General features: G+C 42.0%; 1 protein-coding gene across 3 annotated transcripts in view; it reads left to right on the top strand.

The window, feature by feature from the left end:
- The window catches only part of LOC308291101 (disco-interacting protein 2 homolog B-A), a 98,031-nt gene that overhangs the window by 19,235 nt on the left and 63,568 nt on the right, over positions 1 to 15,228 (top strand). For 2 of the 3 annotated variants that reach the window (XM_080733020.1, XM_080733021.1), the window contains exon 1: positions 14,605 to 14,802. In XM_080733020.1, the coding sequence (XP_080589146.1) occupies positions 14,718 to 14,802 (85 nt within the window). In that variant the 5' untranslated portion in view covers positions 14,605 to 14,717. Of the gene's footprint in view, positions 1 to 77; positions 198 to 561; positions 715 to 4,986; positions 5,176 to 9,229; positions 9,336 to 14,604; positions 14,803 to 15,228 lie in introns of those variants that run through there. The other variant, XM_080733024.1, reaches the window with a different exon arrangement.

The raw sequence follows: 15,228 nt of genomic DNA on the forward strand, positions 1-15,228 counted from the left end.
TTTAAATGTATTGGCTTTCAAGATGTTCTGCGGGTTTAATGAGACTGTGCGTGCGCGTGTGCGTGTGCGCTCTCCAGCTGGCCCGTCCCATGTGCATGGTGCCCAACATTCCTGGGATCCCTGGTCCTCCACTGGGAGGCAGTAGCAGTGGCTCCAACTCGCCCTCTGGCTACTACATCCACTCTGAGGCCAAGATGGTCAGTACCAGATTAGCTTTCTTCTGGCTCTTATTTTTGTCTATCTGTGTCTCTGTTGTTTTTGTCTCCCCATTCACCCTTCAGGCACGCTTGGCTCATCATATGACTGATTTTCTATCATGCCACAAATTGTTGGCTTTATGTATTCAACCCATAGTTTTGGCTGGGAAGATGGATAAGGTTTTAGTCTAAGCTTGTGTTATTTCAACTTGATTACTTTAAAGTTTGACTGATTTCAGCTAAAGTTAAGTATCCATAGTTTTCAAAAGCACCTGTAGCATGGTTGTTATGTTTACTGAAGCCCAGTAGTTCTGTTCCTTTTGGTCAGTTTTTTTAATTGATGTTGTTTAATACTGTTTTGCAGCGTTTGAAGGCAGCGCTGTCCCAGCAGAGCCCATCAGGACAGAGTCTAGGTCACATGTCCATGGGTCTTCATAGCCCCATGGTGCCACAGAGGGCAGAGCAGAGCCAGCTTCTTGTCCAGCATCCAGATGCACCTTCCCCTGCACAGCCACAGGTACACAACATGCTTTATTATAATATTATATTATGTGTAAACCATGTATATGTAAAAGCCTGACTAATGCTTTTAGGCTTGTGGATTCAATGTCCATATTTTGGCGTGCACGCCACAGACACGTGAACTTTATTGTAGATGGCAGACAATGCGCTGCGCCGTGTCAAGACGTGTTGTCTACTAGCCTTTCAGTACCCATTGTCAAAGTACTTGGATCCAGTCTATGACATCAGTACTATGATGTCAGCACTGTTTCTTCTTCTTCTTTCGTGTATCATCGTCCTTGATTGGTTGGCAACATTTTATTTCACAAGATTTCTTGTTACTTAGGGGAGGCCATGAGGTGGCTGTCGTCTTCTCCCCCTTGCTGACGTTGGACTAGGCAGGGTTTTTAGGCCTAAGACATTTCCCTTTTATTTTTTAATGTCTGGGCCCTCTCTGCATATTAATAGCCCTTTTTTATAACTCCTTGGTTGATTGGGCTGTGTACTTTAGATCGTTGTTGATTTTGCAACCTGAAATTCTTACTTAGGCCTTATTGCAGTGTGCTGCAGATTTGTCCAAAAATGTATATGTATATTCTTCCCACCTCCGTCCTGAGCAGAGCCCTTGTCCCCAGTGAAAGGAAACGGTCCCGTACTGTAGCATAATGTTGCCCCCACTACACCTAACAATTGCTCCTGTGTTCTTTGGGTGATGGAGTGTGGTGGCTCAGTGCCAAACACATCTTTTTCAACTGAAACGAAAACGTTGGTCTCATCAGACCGTGACATTTTCGCACATGGCTTTGGGAGACAGACTATCTTGTTGCATAAGTCACTTCTCTTGTTAGTGAGAAGTGGCTTCCGTATTGCAGCAGTTCTCACAGCCCACAATTCTCACACACAGGCTAGTTGTTGGTGTACTGGTCAGATGCTAGCAACATACAAACCTGCAGCTATTTTTAGGATGCTGTTGGCCTCCTGGTAACTTCTTGAATGCTTTTGAGTGTAATACTGAAATGTTTTGTAGGAGAGGTCGACAGTGACTTTTCTGCAAAAAAAACTGGGCACGTTTAACGTTGTTCCTCAGTCTTTTTACAGATCCTACATACTGTAAAATCAATTGGTCATCAGGATTTTCCTCTGATTAGTAAGATGATGTTCATGTTGATTTCTGTTCATATTTATGCCGCAGTACGATTTAGTTGTTTCGATTTTTAGTATTTTCGTTTATTTTATTGTAATGCTATGCTAATCATTCTTCATATATTGGGATGATGGGCTAGTCGTTGTATTGTTGATGCTGTTCTGATTATTCTGCTGTATTGGTGAAGTGCTGCTAAAGTACCATGCATAGTAATATATAAGGACTGCAGGTCTACACTAGAAACGGATCTCATCCGTTTGGTCCGTTTGGTGTCCGTTCTTTCTTCCTGTCCGTAGGCTAGCGGACCCCACCCAACCAGATTTATTAAAACTGATTAAAGCGTTCATACTAGGGATGCGAAGATATACCGGTACGGATCGTAATCGCGATACAAACGTCCGCGATACGGTTGAATCGGTACATTCAGTGTGTACCGGTACAATAGACGGCCGAAATCGTGATGGATCGTGCCGTGAGTGTCTGGATCGGTATATTCCGCGATTGTATCGGTTCTTCCATATAGTATTTCATTCTATCCTGTGTTTCCGAGGCGCCATGAATGCACCATCATCAGCCGTTCAACCCCCTCCCCAAAAGCCAGTCTTTAACGCGAGCTGCGACTCGAACAGACGGACAACATCTGCACTCTGCATGCAGGCAACCAGGGAGACAGACAGTGCAGCGAAATGCGAGTGAATCAACAGACGAACTAGCAGCCCCACGGGTTAAAAAGATAGTTGTACAGTACTTAGCGTTATAACATCCAAGTCCGCTGCGCTGATTTGTTGTCACAGAGTAGCACAGGCTGATCGAGTGATATGTAATCAACAGCCGTTTCTTAGCGAATCTCCGACGGACAATTGATTGAGATCATCTTCTGCGCTATATTAACTGCACACACACAACAACAATGTTGCTGGGTGTTGTAGGACTACTGCTTGCGTTTAAACAGTGGTGCAGTGGTGATTCAATGTTTGGGGGGTCGCGAACGTCGCTCAACACCTACTATACAGGTCTATTGATATGCAAATAGGCTCGTTTCTTTGTTAAAACAGTTGTCGAGGTGTGAACTTGGGGGGGTGCGAGACCCTGGCTCAAAAAAGATATGGGTCGTCGGGGGCGCGCGACCCAAGACCACGGCAACACTGCGTTTAAAACAAAGTATTTGTCACTGTTCTACAACTTTCCTGTTGATGCAAGCAACTCTCTCACTTTCTCTGCTGCTAGTTCTGCTCTGCATGGGAAAGAAGCCTAATTTATACATCGGAGTACAAGGGTGTCGCACCTAAAATAGCAGACCTACAAGCTCACAATGTGTTGTGGATGCGACGCGTTGTGAGCTTGTAGGTCTGTTTTAAAACATTTTGGCTATAAAAATTGCATAATCCTGGATTAAATATAATATAATATAATATAATATAATATAATATAATAATACAAACCAGGGAGGGACTTTATTGTTTTTCAGGTCAAGGACCCCTTAGCTCAGACAGAGATCAAGCAGGGACCTTCGCTGTAGGCTAGGCATTATAGCCTACTGTATCACACAAATATTTGGCAGGCCCCCTGTAATAACCCTGGATTGGGGTCCCTGACTCCCAGTTGAAGACATATAGGCCTACTAATAATGACATAGGCCTTCTATATGATTAGTTAACAATTCTACAATAGCCAGCAGCTTTGTGTTCTCCCAGAATACTATAGGCCTATGTTGGGTTGTTAGACAGAGCCTAGTACTACAGTGAAAAAATAAATTGCCTTGAATTTAAATTTCATAAATTTTTAGTCGCTATGTTTTGTAAATTTGGGGATTTGGGCTTGAATCGTGGTGAATCGTGAATCGTATCGCATCGTATCGGGAACAGGGGTGGATCGCGATGTATCGTATCGGCAGGATTTCAATGTATCGCAATTATATCGTATCGCTGGCAGTGTATCGAGGTCCGTATCGTATCGCCTCAGTGGTCGAGATTCGCATCCCTAGTTCATACGCATGAACTACCCGTGGCAAACTTTTGTCAACCGTGGGGGCAGTAGTGAGAAAAATAACTTTTCCTCTGCAAAAAGAGTGAAAAGATGTCGTTCTTATACCTCTATGATACCAACATGGAAAGCTCTGTGGCTTAAACGCCGTTCTCTTATTGATTAATCACCAGATTCGAGAGATGGGGCTACTCGAGCTGAATGTGGTTCATTCAGCCAAAAAAAAACGTTTCACTTGCATTTCGAATCGTATATACTTTGACTGGCTGGTGATATAACATTAACTGACACAAAGTATTTATAAAAAGACTTGTGTGGATGACAGAGACATTAGAGTGAAATCCTGGTCGGGGTGCGTTGAGAATCTCTTGTGTGCTCTGTGCTGCGAGGCGCAATACTTGCATTTCGAATCGCTCTGTTCTGCAGCTCTGCTTGTGAGGTGCAATACAGGCGCGCGGCCACAACGGGAGCGGAATTGGAGCGGAGGGCGGGTTGGCCCGCACAAAACGCGCATTCTGACATAGTTAACGTATGTGCGCTCTCTCCCAAAACATACACAAAATCAAACCTACAGAACTATAAACGGCCCTTTAGTCTGTGCTACGCCTACCAATTAGTTTATGTTGCTCTGTATGCTGCAGAACTAATTGTCCTTCTAGGACAAATAAAGTTGAAGTTGATTTCAGGCTAAGGCAGATTAGCTTTGTTCATTTGCATGCAGAACTAATTGTCCTTCTAGGACAAATAAAGTTGAAGTTGATTTCAGGCTAAGGCAGTTTAGCTTTGTTCATTTGCAAAGTAATTAGTGAAATCCTATCAAGATTAGAGCACCTCATTCATTATAAGGGCTATACGCTTTTGCATAACCAATGTTTTCGTTTTTAGTTTCCAGTCTTGATACAGTCAGAAATATAACGGTGCACTTAAAATACACAGCACACGCTGTAGTAAGACAACTACAATGTGCTTTGACTAAAATAATGATACAATGACTCAAACTTCCTCATTGTTCTTTCCCTCTTCCTCCCTATGTCTCATCCGTCTCTCCCTATAGCCTAAGTTATACTTTGTAGTAGGATGATGCCGCATGCTGAAAAATACTGGTTTTCAAGTTCCAACGTGGTGTGTCAAATTAAGCCAAAGTCTGTATCTCCCCTCCAGGTGTCTCCAGCCCAGCCTACAGGTGGCCGTCGGCGGCGAACAACAGAGGATGACCCAGACGATCGGAGGCAGCGCTTCCTAGAGAGGAACCGGGCCGCTGCCTCACGCTGCAGACAGAAACGCAAGATATGGGTTAACTCCCTTGAGAAGAAGGCTGAGGAGCTCAACTCCATGAATGTCTCTCTTTCAGTGAGTAGAGTTGGGGGAGAGTGGTTGTAAAGGGTCCTACATACTTCAAAATAGTCCAACCAAACTGATATTTCTAATGTGATTAACTCAGTCGGCGTCTTTACAAAATGGCTGCCAAGTTCCACGCCACCTCCAGTCTCCATAGACTTCCATGTAATTCATAGTGCACGGATCATGCACGCCCATGCCTAGATCATGCACCACGTGTGTGCATGCTGTTCACAGCTTTCAAACAAAAAATTCCGCTTGGAAATACGTTCAGGCATTCATGAGATAGCAGCCATTATGTAAACAAATATGGCTGCCATGTTTGAAAGATGGGGTTGGTATGGGGGTTGAACATGCAATTTTGCGATTGCAATCATGCCTACTACATTTTTTGGGGTCCAAAAAGGCATATTCTCAGGATTATCGGGGTAGGCAGTAAATGAGTTAAAGCAGGGGTGTCAAACTCATTTTGGGTTGAGGGCCACAATAAACATATGTGTGTATATATATATAAACATATGCATATACATATGCACACACACACACACACACACACACACACACACACACACACACACACACACACACACACACACACACACACACACACACACACACACACACACACACAGTGAACATTTTCAAACAATTTTCCAAACTATTACACTCAGTGTGAATGGCTGTTATACCAGCATTGTTTTTCAGTCTGTTGGCAGTCAGTTCTATAACTACAGTACTTATGAACAATAGCTAATTTATGTGAAAAGTGAAAGAGATTACCTTTTTAACATTCCAACATTCCAGCATTTACATAAGCAGTTTCTGTTAGCTAATGGGTAGCTATCTGTAGTTATCGTTGCTAATGTGTGGCTATTGTTCTGAGATTTCAGCTATGATCACCTGAGACTCCAGAGTTTCAGCTTTTATAGTTACACTTGTATTATGCAGGCCTACTTTGCTTGGCCAATAAAATCAAATTTTATTACTAATCTGAATGGTAGTGTATGTATATGCAATATAACAATTGAGATGATTGTGTTTAGTTTTCCTGCTCTTCTATTGAGACAATTAGATTGTGTCAAAGGTGTTTACACACACACACACACATATACATAAGATTTGTAAAGTTATACGTATATAGTGCTCAGTGTGAATAGGCCTTTACACAGCATTGTATTTCAGTAACTGACTCACTACTGTAGCTACTTTAATTATAGACATTGAAAACAAACAATGCATTTTTAAGGAGCCCAATTAAAACATTGAAAGTAGAACAACTCAATTTGAAGTTATACATATTCTTTTCTACTATTAACGCATTCGCTGCTTTTTCAAAATGGCTGCCAAGTACCAGGATGCCTCAGTCTCCATAGACTTCCATGTAATTCATAGTGCACAGATCATGCATGCCCATGCCTAGATCATGCACCATGTGTGTGCACGCTGTTCACACTTTCAAACAAAAAAAATCCGCTTGGAAATCCGTTCAGGCATTCATGAGATAGAAGCCATTATGTTTTCTTCAAATGTGGTGTGGTATGGGGGTTAAACATGCAATTTCACGATTGTGATCATGCCTACTACATTTTTGGAGGTCCAAAAAAATCTTTTTGAAAAAAAAAAAAAAAAAAAAGATTTTTTTTTTAAAAAGATGGCCGCCGGGGGTCCGTCGCGGGCCGCATTGGACCTCTTCGCGGGCCGCAAAATGCCCGCGAAATGGCAGTTTGACACCCCTGAGTTAAAGTTACCACAGAGGCTGTTCAGAGGCTGAAGATACTGTTCTCATTGTCTTACTCTGTTACTTTGCACAGGGAGATTATAGTAAGAGCCTTTATTCAAGTCGAAAGCTGATGGCAATTTTAAAGTGTATGACACTAGAGGTTTGCGGGCCTTCGGCCCGCTCACATCTAGTTAAAAAAAAAAAAAAAAAAAATTAAAAAAAAAAAAAAAAAAAAGAGAAAATAAAAAATTTTGAGAAAAAAAAATTTTTGAGAAAAAAAAATTTGAGAAAAATTTTTTTTGAGAAAAAAAGAATTTTGAGGAAAAAAAAATTGAGAAAAAAAGAATTTTGAGAAAAAAAAATTTTTGAGAAAAAAAAATTAGGATAAAAAAAAGTTTTGAAAAAAATAAGAAATAAAACGTATTGGTGATGTGTGCGTCTCTCTCTGTGCATTTCCCCCCCCCCCCAAAGTGTGCGTCTCTCTGTGTGAAGTCCGTTGACTGTGGACTGCCCTGTGCCCTGTGCCTATGCTCGAGTGTGGGTGTGTCTCAAAGTCCGTTGACTGTCCTGTGTCCTGTGCCCTGTGCCAAAGTGGGCTGCGGCCTTAAGCCAATTGTAAATATAAGATGAACCATTTTAAAATGAATACTCGGACATGATGTGTGTTCTCAGTTGAGGTTCATCCATACCGTGACTGGCTGTGACACGACTTCTCAGATCCTCGGGCGTTGGCAAAAATACTGCTTTCCAGAAGCTTGTAAAAGGAAAGCCTGTCCTTCGGTCTTATGCCAATCCATTCACTGTCCCAAACTAGACCACAGATCGATGACCTTGGACCTTGGGTACCAAGTAATGGCTGTTTCTTCTTTGGTGGAAAGTGAACAGATTCACTTGCAACAATGTCCCACTCTTGTCAACAATGAATGTTGCTCCAGACAGTCTCTTGAAGGTTATCTTACAATAAATGCAAGAAGTCTCTGCGTGCGTGTGTGTGTGTGTGTATGTAATCCACGTATCTCGAGAACCGTTCGTCCCACCGGCTTCAGATTCGGCACACGCGTTCCACGGCGCGGAGTGCAGTGCCGGGCCTCGACCCGACCCGATGCACGGTTTTCCCGAACCGGTGCAAAATGTTCGGAATCTCCATATGCAGAACTGATTGTTGACATCAGGCTGTTCCGGAGGAAATTGGCGCAAGCACTGACTCATTATGACATCACTTCATAAAAGGCTCTGACATCATGTACGCCACATGAGTCAACAAAAAATGCCATGGTTACGTATTGAATGTCATCAGCAGATGGAGGAGGAGACAAACATAAGAGGAGCAACAAAGAGTGTGACTGGGAGGACATCGATGATGCAGATTTAAATGACTGTACAGCTTTTGCTGAAGAGAACAAGGATCAGTAGTCGAGATCTGGGTTGGCTGAGGTGCAGACGGAGGAGACAAACATAAGACAAGCTAAATCAACAGCACAAGACCGACAAAAAACAAGTTCTCCAAAAAAACTCAAGCTGAACTCTCCCGCTCCAAAAAAGAAAATAGAAGAGACAAAGACAAACATAAGACAAGCAACAAAGGGACTGGGAGGATGACTTGAATGATGCAGATTTAAGCAGGCTGCGTATTCTGCTTAAAGAAGAAACAAGCAAAAAGTGACAGATCTCATATATGGGCATAAAATGGACGCAGATAAACAGATATCTCCATATATGGGCATATATGGGCCTAAAATGGATGCAGAATCACAAAGATCTCCATATACGGGCATAAAAGGGACACAGACAGACAGATACAGAGATCTCCATATATGGGCATAAAATGGACGCAGATAGACATATCGCCATATATGGGCATAAAATGGACCCAGAACTGTATCTGCAGAGATCTCCATATGGACATAAAATGGACGCAGACAGACAGATACAGATACCTCCATATATGGGCATAAATGGACACAGGCAAACAGATGGTCAAAACGGGTCCTATGACAACAGGTATAATGGGGTTTGCATTAAAGGGTGGGGCATTCATTCCCTATTTACATCAGTCCTGAGTAGGCCGGTCCCCGACTAATTGTTCCACTGCCTGCAAGACTCTCCTCTGCTCTTGCAGAAAATATGGACTACCTTGTACTACTGTCTTTGGACCAAGTCACCTTCAGGAATGTGACAATCCACATATCCTGTGGGAAAATTGACACTGTGGTACACAGGTTTTGCTATTGTGTCCCATTAACATTTGGTATCAACAGCAACTTGTTAACTCAGAATCAGTTGATGATTTCTTCTGCGTATGTCTGAAGGTGGTATGAGTCAATTGAATCTTTCTTGTGTTGTCAGAATGAGGTGTCTATCCTGAGAAATGAGGTGGCACATCTGAAACAGCTGCTCCTGGCCCATAAAGACTGTCCTGTCACCACCCTGCAAAAGAAGCATGCCTACCTAGGTGAGACGTGCATAAATGCATTGTATTTAGTTCCTGGTGATCACACCTTTCTTTGTCTCTCATAAGTTGTCTAATGGAAGCATTGCTTGAAGAATGTTGAACTTTGCTAGAACCTTTGGTCAACATGGTTAAAAGTCAAAATATTGTAACCAATAAAATGTCTGTCACATTTAGTATTGAACGTGAACAACAGATTCTGCCAATATAACAAATACAACCATTTCCCTCGCCCCCAAAAAAGGATATATTCCCTTTTTGAATTTCTACACCACATAAATCTATAGATCACCAATGTCTGTTCAACTTTGACAATATTTGAACTAATATCATGGCCAGGGGTACCCGTTCATCCAAAAGCTTGACCAAAACGTCACATAAAATGGTAGGATGGGTGATGTTATATAATGGGACAGTGGGGTACTACAGTATTGATGCCATAAAACAAGTGAGCTAGCTAGCCATTTTCAGTCCATGTGAGTATATTTTATGTAATGGCCTCCTCTTGTCTCTATGCAGCAGCAGAGGAGAGCATGAAAGACACCTCCGAGCCCACAGGCTCCCCTGCCCCGGTGATCCAGCACAGCTCTCACTCTCACTCTGCAGGGCCCAACGGTCTAAGCTCGCGGGCGGCGGCTGAGGCCATGGCCATGTCGGTGCTGGCGGGGATGGGCCAGCAGCAGAGGGCCGAGGGGGGACCCTCCCACATAATCATGGCCTCACAGTCCCAATCTACTGCCAGATGATGAGCGATGCTGCCACGGCCCAGACTTGGCTCACACTCACCACCCAGTTGTAGGAGAGGGGCGGAGAGAGCACCCCCGCCCCACACACTCACCTTTTTCTCAAGTCATATAATTCCCAGGTCCCCTTTCTGTTCCCCCGTTATTTTGTGATCTTCGCTCCCTCTCCACCCCTCCAGTGGAGCCATAATGCTGTGGCCTGGAGCTCAGCAGCAACAGCAGCCTTCTGGGAATGGACTGAGACTATTGAGAGAGCTTCCTGTTCACTCTGCCATAGACTACAGGGGCTGGACTCCAAACCTTCTCCCCACTTGCCTCCCCTTTGCCACCAACCCCCACACACACCCCCTTAACTATCCTTACCCTCAGTCAAACTGACTCTTCACTGGACTGTAGGACTGCATCGCTCGTTCCGCGTTTACTGCCGTATTGAACTCCTCATGTAGTCAATTACTACAATACCTGCACACGTTGTGCACACATGCAGAGTGTACAAAGTGTATAAGCGTCCTTAATTAAGTTGGACACAAAACACCGCACACAGGGCTTGACACTGTTGCAGCAGGGTATGGTGCCTTGTTGTCACGAACTTTACACACACACACACACACACACACACACACACACACACACACACACACACACACACACACACACACACACACACACACACACACACACACGCACGCTTGTCTCCAAAGAATTGAAAGATGCAATAGGTGATGACACTTAAATCACACAGATGTTCAGGTCTCATATTGAATAGAAGCATTTCCACTTCTAGGCAATCTCAGCATACACCCCAAAACCATACCTCATTTAAATCCCTTTATGTTAAGACATCTAATGTGTGCGTTTGTGTGTGTGAGTGGCTCTGTGAGTATATATTTATGTACATCAGAACATAGCAGTTTGCTTATTCAAGGTCTGATACACTAATAGCTAGATTGTTAGCATGTGACTATTTTCAATTAGCTTGTTATGTTCTTGACATGTGCAGCTATCTTTTTATTTTAGCATACAAACCAACTAAGATTGTTCTGTAAGGCGTAGTGTCTTAGAATCAGTTACTGCAGTTATTCATAATTATAATCTTTTAACTGAATTTCTTTCTAGTCTGAAGGGAATTTTCTCCCCCTTCCCTTTTCTCCTTTCAACAGACGGTTTTACTATTTATGGATTTCAAATGTATGCATTTACCATCTTATGGCTGTTTCTATGCTGTGATTGGCCGGTCTTGTCGCTCGAAAACTGATTTTGTTGCGTTTCTTGCTACGACTACGCAACTAGTAAACAGTAAGTCACTTAGATCTGTACAAACTTTCATTTGCTGAGGGCTGTTTGCAGCCTATCATGGATTACGTGCTCATTATGTTGGAAATCTGTTTTTAATTGATTCAGCACATTTATACTCCCGTTCAGAATGGATGCGTATGTACGTATGTGTTCAGAACGCAAGCAGCATTGCTCTCATTATTTGCTCCGTACTTGGATCTTTAAATTGAAGTTCACCCATTTCTTCTGCTAGATGGCAGGATAGTCAAAAAGACTATCTGTCTTTACATTCTTTCTTCTTCACTGTTCTGTTTGCGGTGTTCTTGCAAAGGATCTCTACTTTCCCATATGGTTTCCTCTTTCCTGCAGTACTGCATCTGTGTACTGTGTATATTTTACATCGATAATCTTTCAGACAGTGTGCAAAAAAAATGGATGAAATGAAAACCGAGTACGGATGAGACTATCTGTATCCATGTCCATATTTAATGTCAATAAGTGGGTCTTAAATATAAATTTGCCTACCTAATTCATACTTAGTTGTGCATAAGTGTTGTACAAGAAGATGGTTGTTGCATCGTAATGTGTTCTGAGCTTGTTGATCGGCTATTTTTGGTGCGCGACCTGGCAAGAAACCAAGTATAAATTAGGCATTAGTGTAACGATTCTTCTGAATGGTTGCCGTCCTTGCTGCTTGTTGAAGTGCGATGAAGCCCTTAGTCTCTTAGCTTTGTACCAAAACCCAAACTAAGCCATAGTGACCATGAATCAGATCTCTGCATTGCCCAAAAACCCAGTGACCTGTTCTTGTTTTGGGTCAGTAAGTAAATATATTGACTGTTATTCTGTGGTTAAGAGCTCTCGGTTAACTATATCAGTGGTCCTTTCTCTCTCTCTCTCTCTCTCTCTCTCTCTCTCTCTCTCTCTCTCTCTCTCTCTCTCTCTCTCGTGTACACACACACACACACACACACACACACACAAACAATTTCTAATAATTTTGCCTTAAGATCACGTTGGTGCCTCTGACACCCCCCACTCAAAAAGATGTTTTGCATGGAAAAACAGTGGAGCCTTATGAAAATAAATTGTCTTAATTTGGTAGTTTTACCAAATGACTAACCATTAAAGTGAGGGATGGAAGACTTGTGAAATTGTCAAATATGCCTTTTTAAAATCTGCGTGAAAATTGCCATTCAGTTCCAGTGGTATAATGAAGATAAAAGACTTGTCTGTCATCCAGTGGAGAGTCATGGCAAGATCATGTTTGCCAAGTCTCTGATAAGTGTTCATGATGGAAGTGTATATTCTTCAGGGAAACCCCATTTTAACACGATTTCTTTTTAAAAAAACGAAAACAAAATCAATACAAGCTGGAACAAGGGATTTTGTCTCTTTAAAATAAATCTTCATGTATATTTCTCCCCTTTGCCTGATATAATCATATGTTTGCAATATTTCATGTTGCAAAGCAAAGATATCAGTCCACAAACATAAGGGCATGTCTTTTATGCACTAAAGTGATGCAAGTTTTCTTTGTTGATTGTACTTTTTGTTTTCTGCAGAATTGTATTTGTTGTCTTCATACAAAGTCTCATTGACGTGAGAATATTATCTTTTATCTCTCGCTTGTATCTTTACTGTACACAAACGGAAATGTCTCTGTATAACTCATCACATCTCACACAACTGACTGAATCTTTTTGTCCTACAGTCCCAATGGTGACCCTGGCATTGTGTTATACTTGTGGCAGCGCTATATTTGGCTGGCCATCCCCTATAGACGATTGTTCATATGAAATGAAAATACAGACTATATTCAGCTTTCATGTTAGTAATTGTCATTGGCACTTTTTTCATTAATTTCCTTGTTTCTTTGTGTGCTATTTTCAGCACTGTACAACTCTGTCATAATGCTTCTATCTCATTGTACTGATGAATATAGACATTTTATTGTTTTAACACATGCATTTCTTTGTTTCCTAAATGGAATGTCATTAGTCCAGACTAAAAAAAAGACTTATTTTATCTCCTTGTTTCTGTCTTCTGAGATGAATTTGAACTTGCCTTGTAACTCTCTGATTGTAAGTCAGTTATTTAATTGGTTGAATAACAATCCTCATCTTGGTCACTGGCATAGTAATGCAAATTAGAAATGCTTGTAAAAATAACAGTTTAATGAAAATGCAACAATGTTAAAGTTGCTCATAGTATTTTAATGGTTTATTCACACTCCTGTTGTTGGCCTTGATGAGTTCAGAAATTGTCCTTGTACTGTACATATCTGTACTATATGAATATATTTACTTTTCCATGCATGTCCAAGTGGAATACTATGAACACTTACAGTGCTGCAGTTTTAATTAAAGAAAATACATCTTATGAGATTTGCTTCATCAATAACTTATTCCAAATACCATATTCTCAGAAAAAACTCAATAGTTGGAGTTACTTTTCTTTGTAAAGTTGTGGTAAAGTAAATCATATTTCATAATGTTACTTGCATTTAATAGAGCTATTCAACATAGTACACAAGTTTAGGCTATAGTTTGCCTTCTTGGAATATCAAAGATGTACCATTTCTCCTCTAACACAAGAGGGAGTAACCGCTATGAGGTTTGCACATGGGTTTGCAGCAGACTTTGCACATGGAGGTTGCAGAGAATGTGGTTGTGTACTGTCTAGGTCCCATATCTTGGGAAGGTAGTCACTCTGTGATTGGCTAGTTGGTTGTCGGGCAACTTCTGATACCCTTTGCTGTGGACAACAACTATTATGACGGAGATAACGTGCATATTATTTAGTTTAGAGATCACAATTTTCCAAAAGGATTTGTTAGATCAGTGGTACCAAACTTTTTAGCTTGTGAGCCGACAAAAGATGTTTGCCCAGGATCCAAAGTTCCAAACTAGTAACAGCAGATCTACAAGCAAAACGTTGCTTCCACCCTGACGCTTTGTGAGCTTGTAGATCGTCTATTTTCAGGAATGTTTTTTGAAAAGGTTTTGAAATAAAAACAAAATGTAGAAAACCAAAAATTAAGGGACCCATAAAAAAGCGATTTCCCGAACTGAAAGCCAGCAGTTACCTGACTGCCTCCTAGCCAATCACAACACATCCGACCGCCCCTCTGAGCTATGGGATCCAGACTAACCATTAATGCACAGGCGAGGTAAACGATTGTGTGACCGCTCAATGCCGTTGGTGGCCAGTTTTCCCCATTATGGTGGAAGGGCCAGTCGTGCGAATGGATTGTCTCCCCCGGTCTGAAGCTTGTTTTGTGTCTTGAGTCGGGGGTGTTTTTCGTAACAGCCCGGCTTCTTTTTAAATTAGAGCACACTTGTTTTTTTGTTTTGTTCCGTAAGTCATGGCAGACCGTGGCGTGGATTTGTCGGCTCTACCCAAAGAGGTTCTAGACCTTTTGAGCGATTTGGAGCTGGAGCTATCTGAAGGTAGGAAGGGGGGGATGCTATAACTCATTTCCCACGAGCTATTCGTCTTGTCTGGCTGCCGGTGTCTACCTGCTATTTGTATTAAAGTTAACTGAACCCGGGCGGGCCAGACAGACAATAACAAAGGGGTGAGAAACCCAACGCGGACGCCCTGTGTATTTGAGCAAATGTTGTGCCAGGCACCTTGTTTTGTGCTAGTACAATGTGTGATATAGCTGGTTGTCTGTGCAAGCTAGTAGCAGTACATGACAGACAGCAAGGCAGGAAAGAAAGACAAACGGTTCAACGTGTTTCCTGTCTGCCTGTGGTTCACACGCCACGTAACATTGGTATTTTAAACGGAACGATTAGGTTAGTAGTTCTGTTTCTGTAACAATAAATATACGTGTGTGTGTGTGTGTGTGTGTGTGTGTGTGTGTGTGTGTG

This window comes from Nannobrachium achirus, assembly GCF_963921795.1.
Source record: "Nannobrachium achirus genome assembly, chromosome: 9".
Taxonomy (NCBI): Eukaryota; Metazoa; Chordata; class Actinopteri; order Myctophiformes; family Myctophidae; genus Nannobrachium; species Nannobrachium achirus.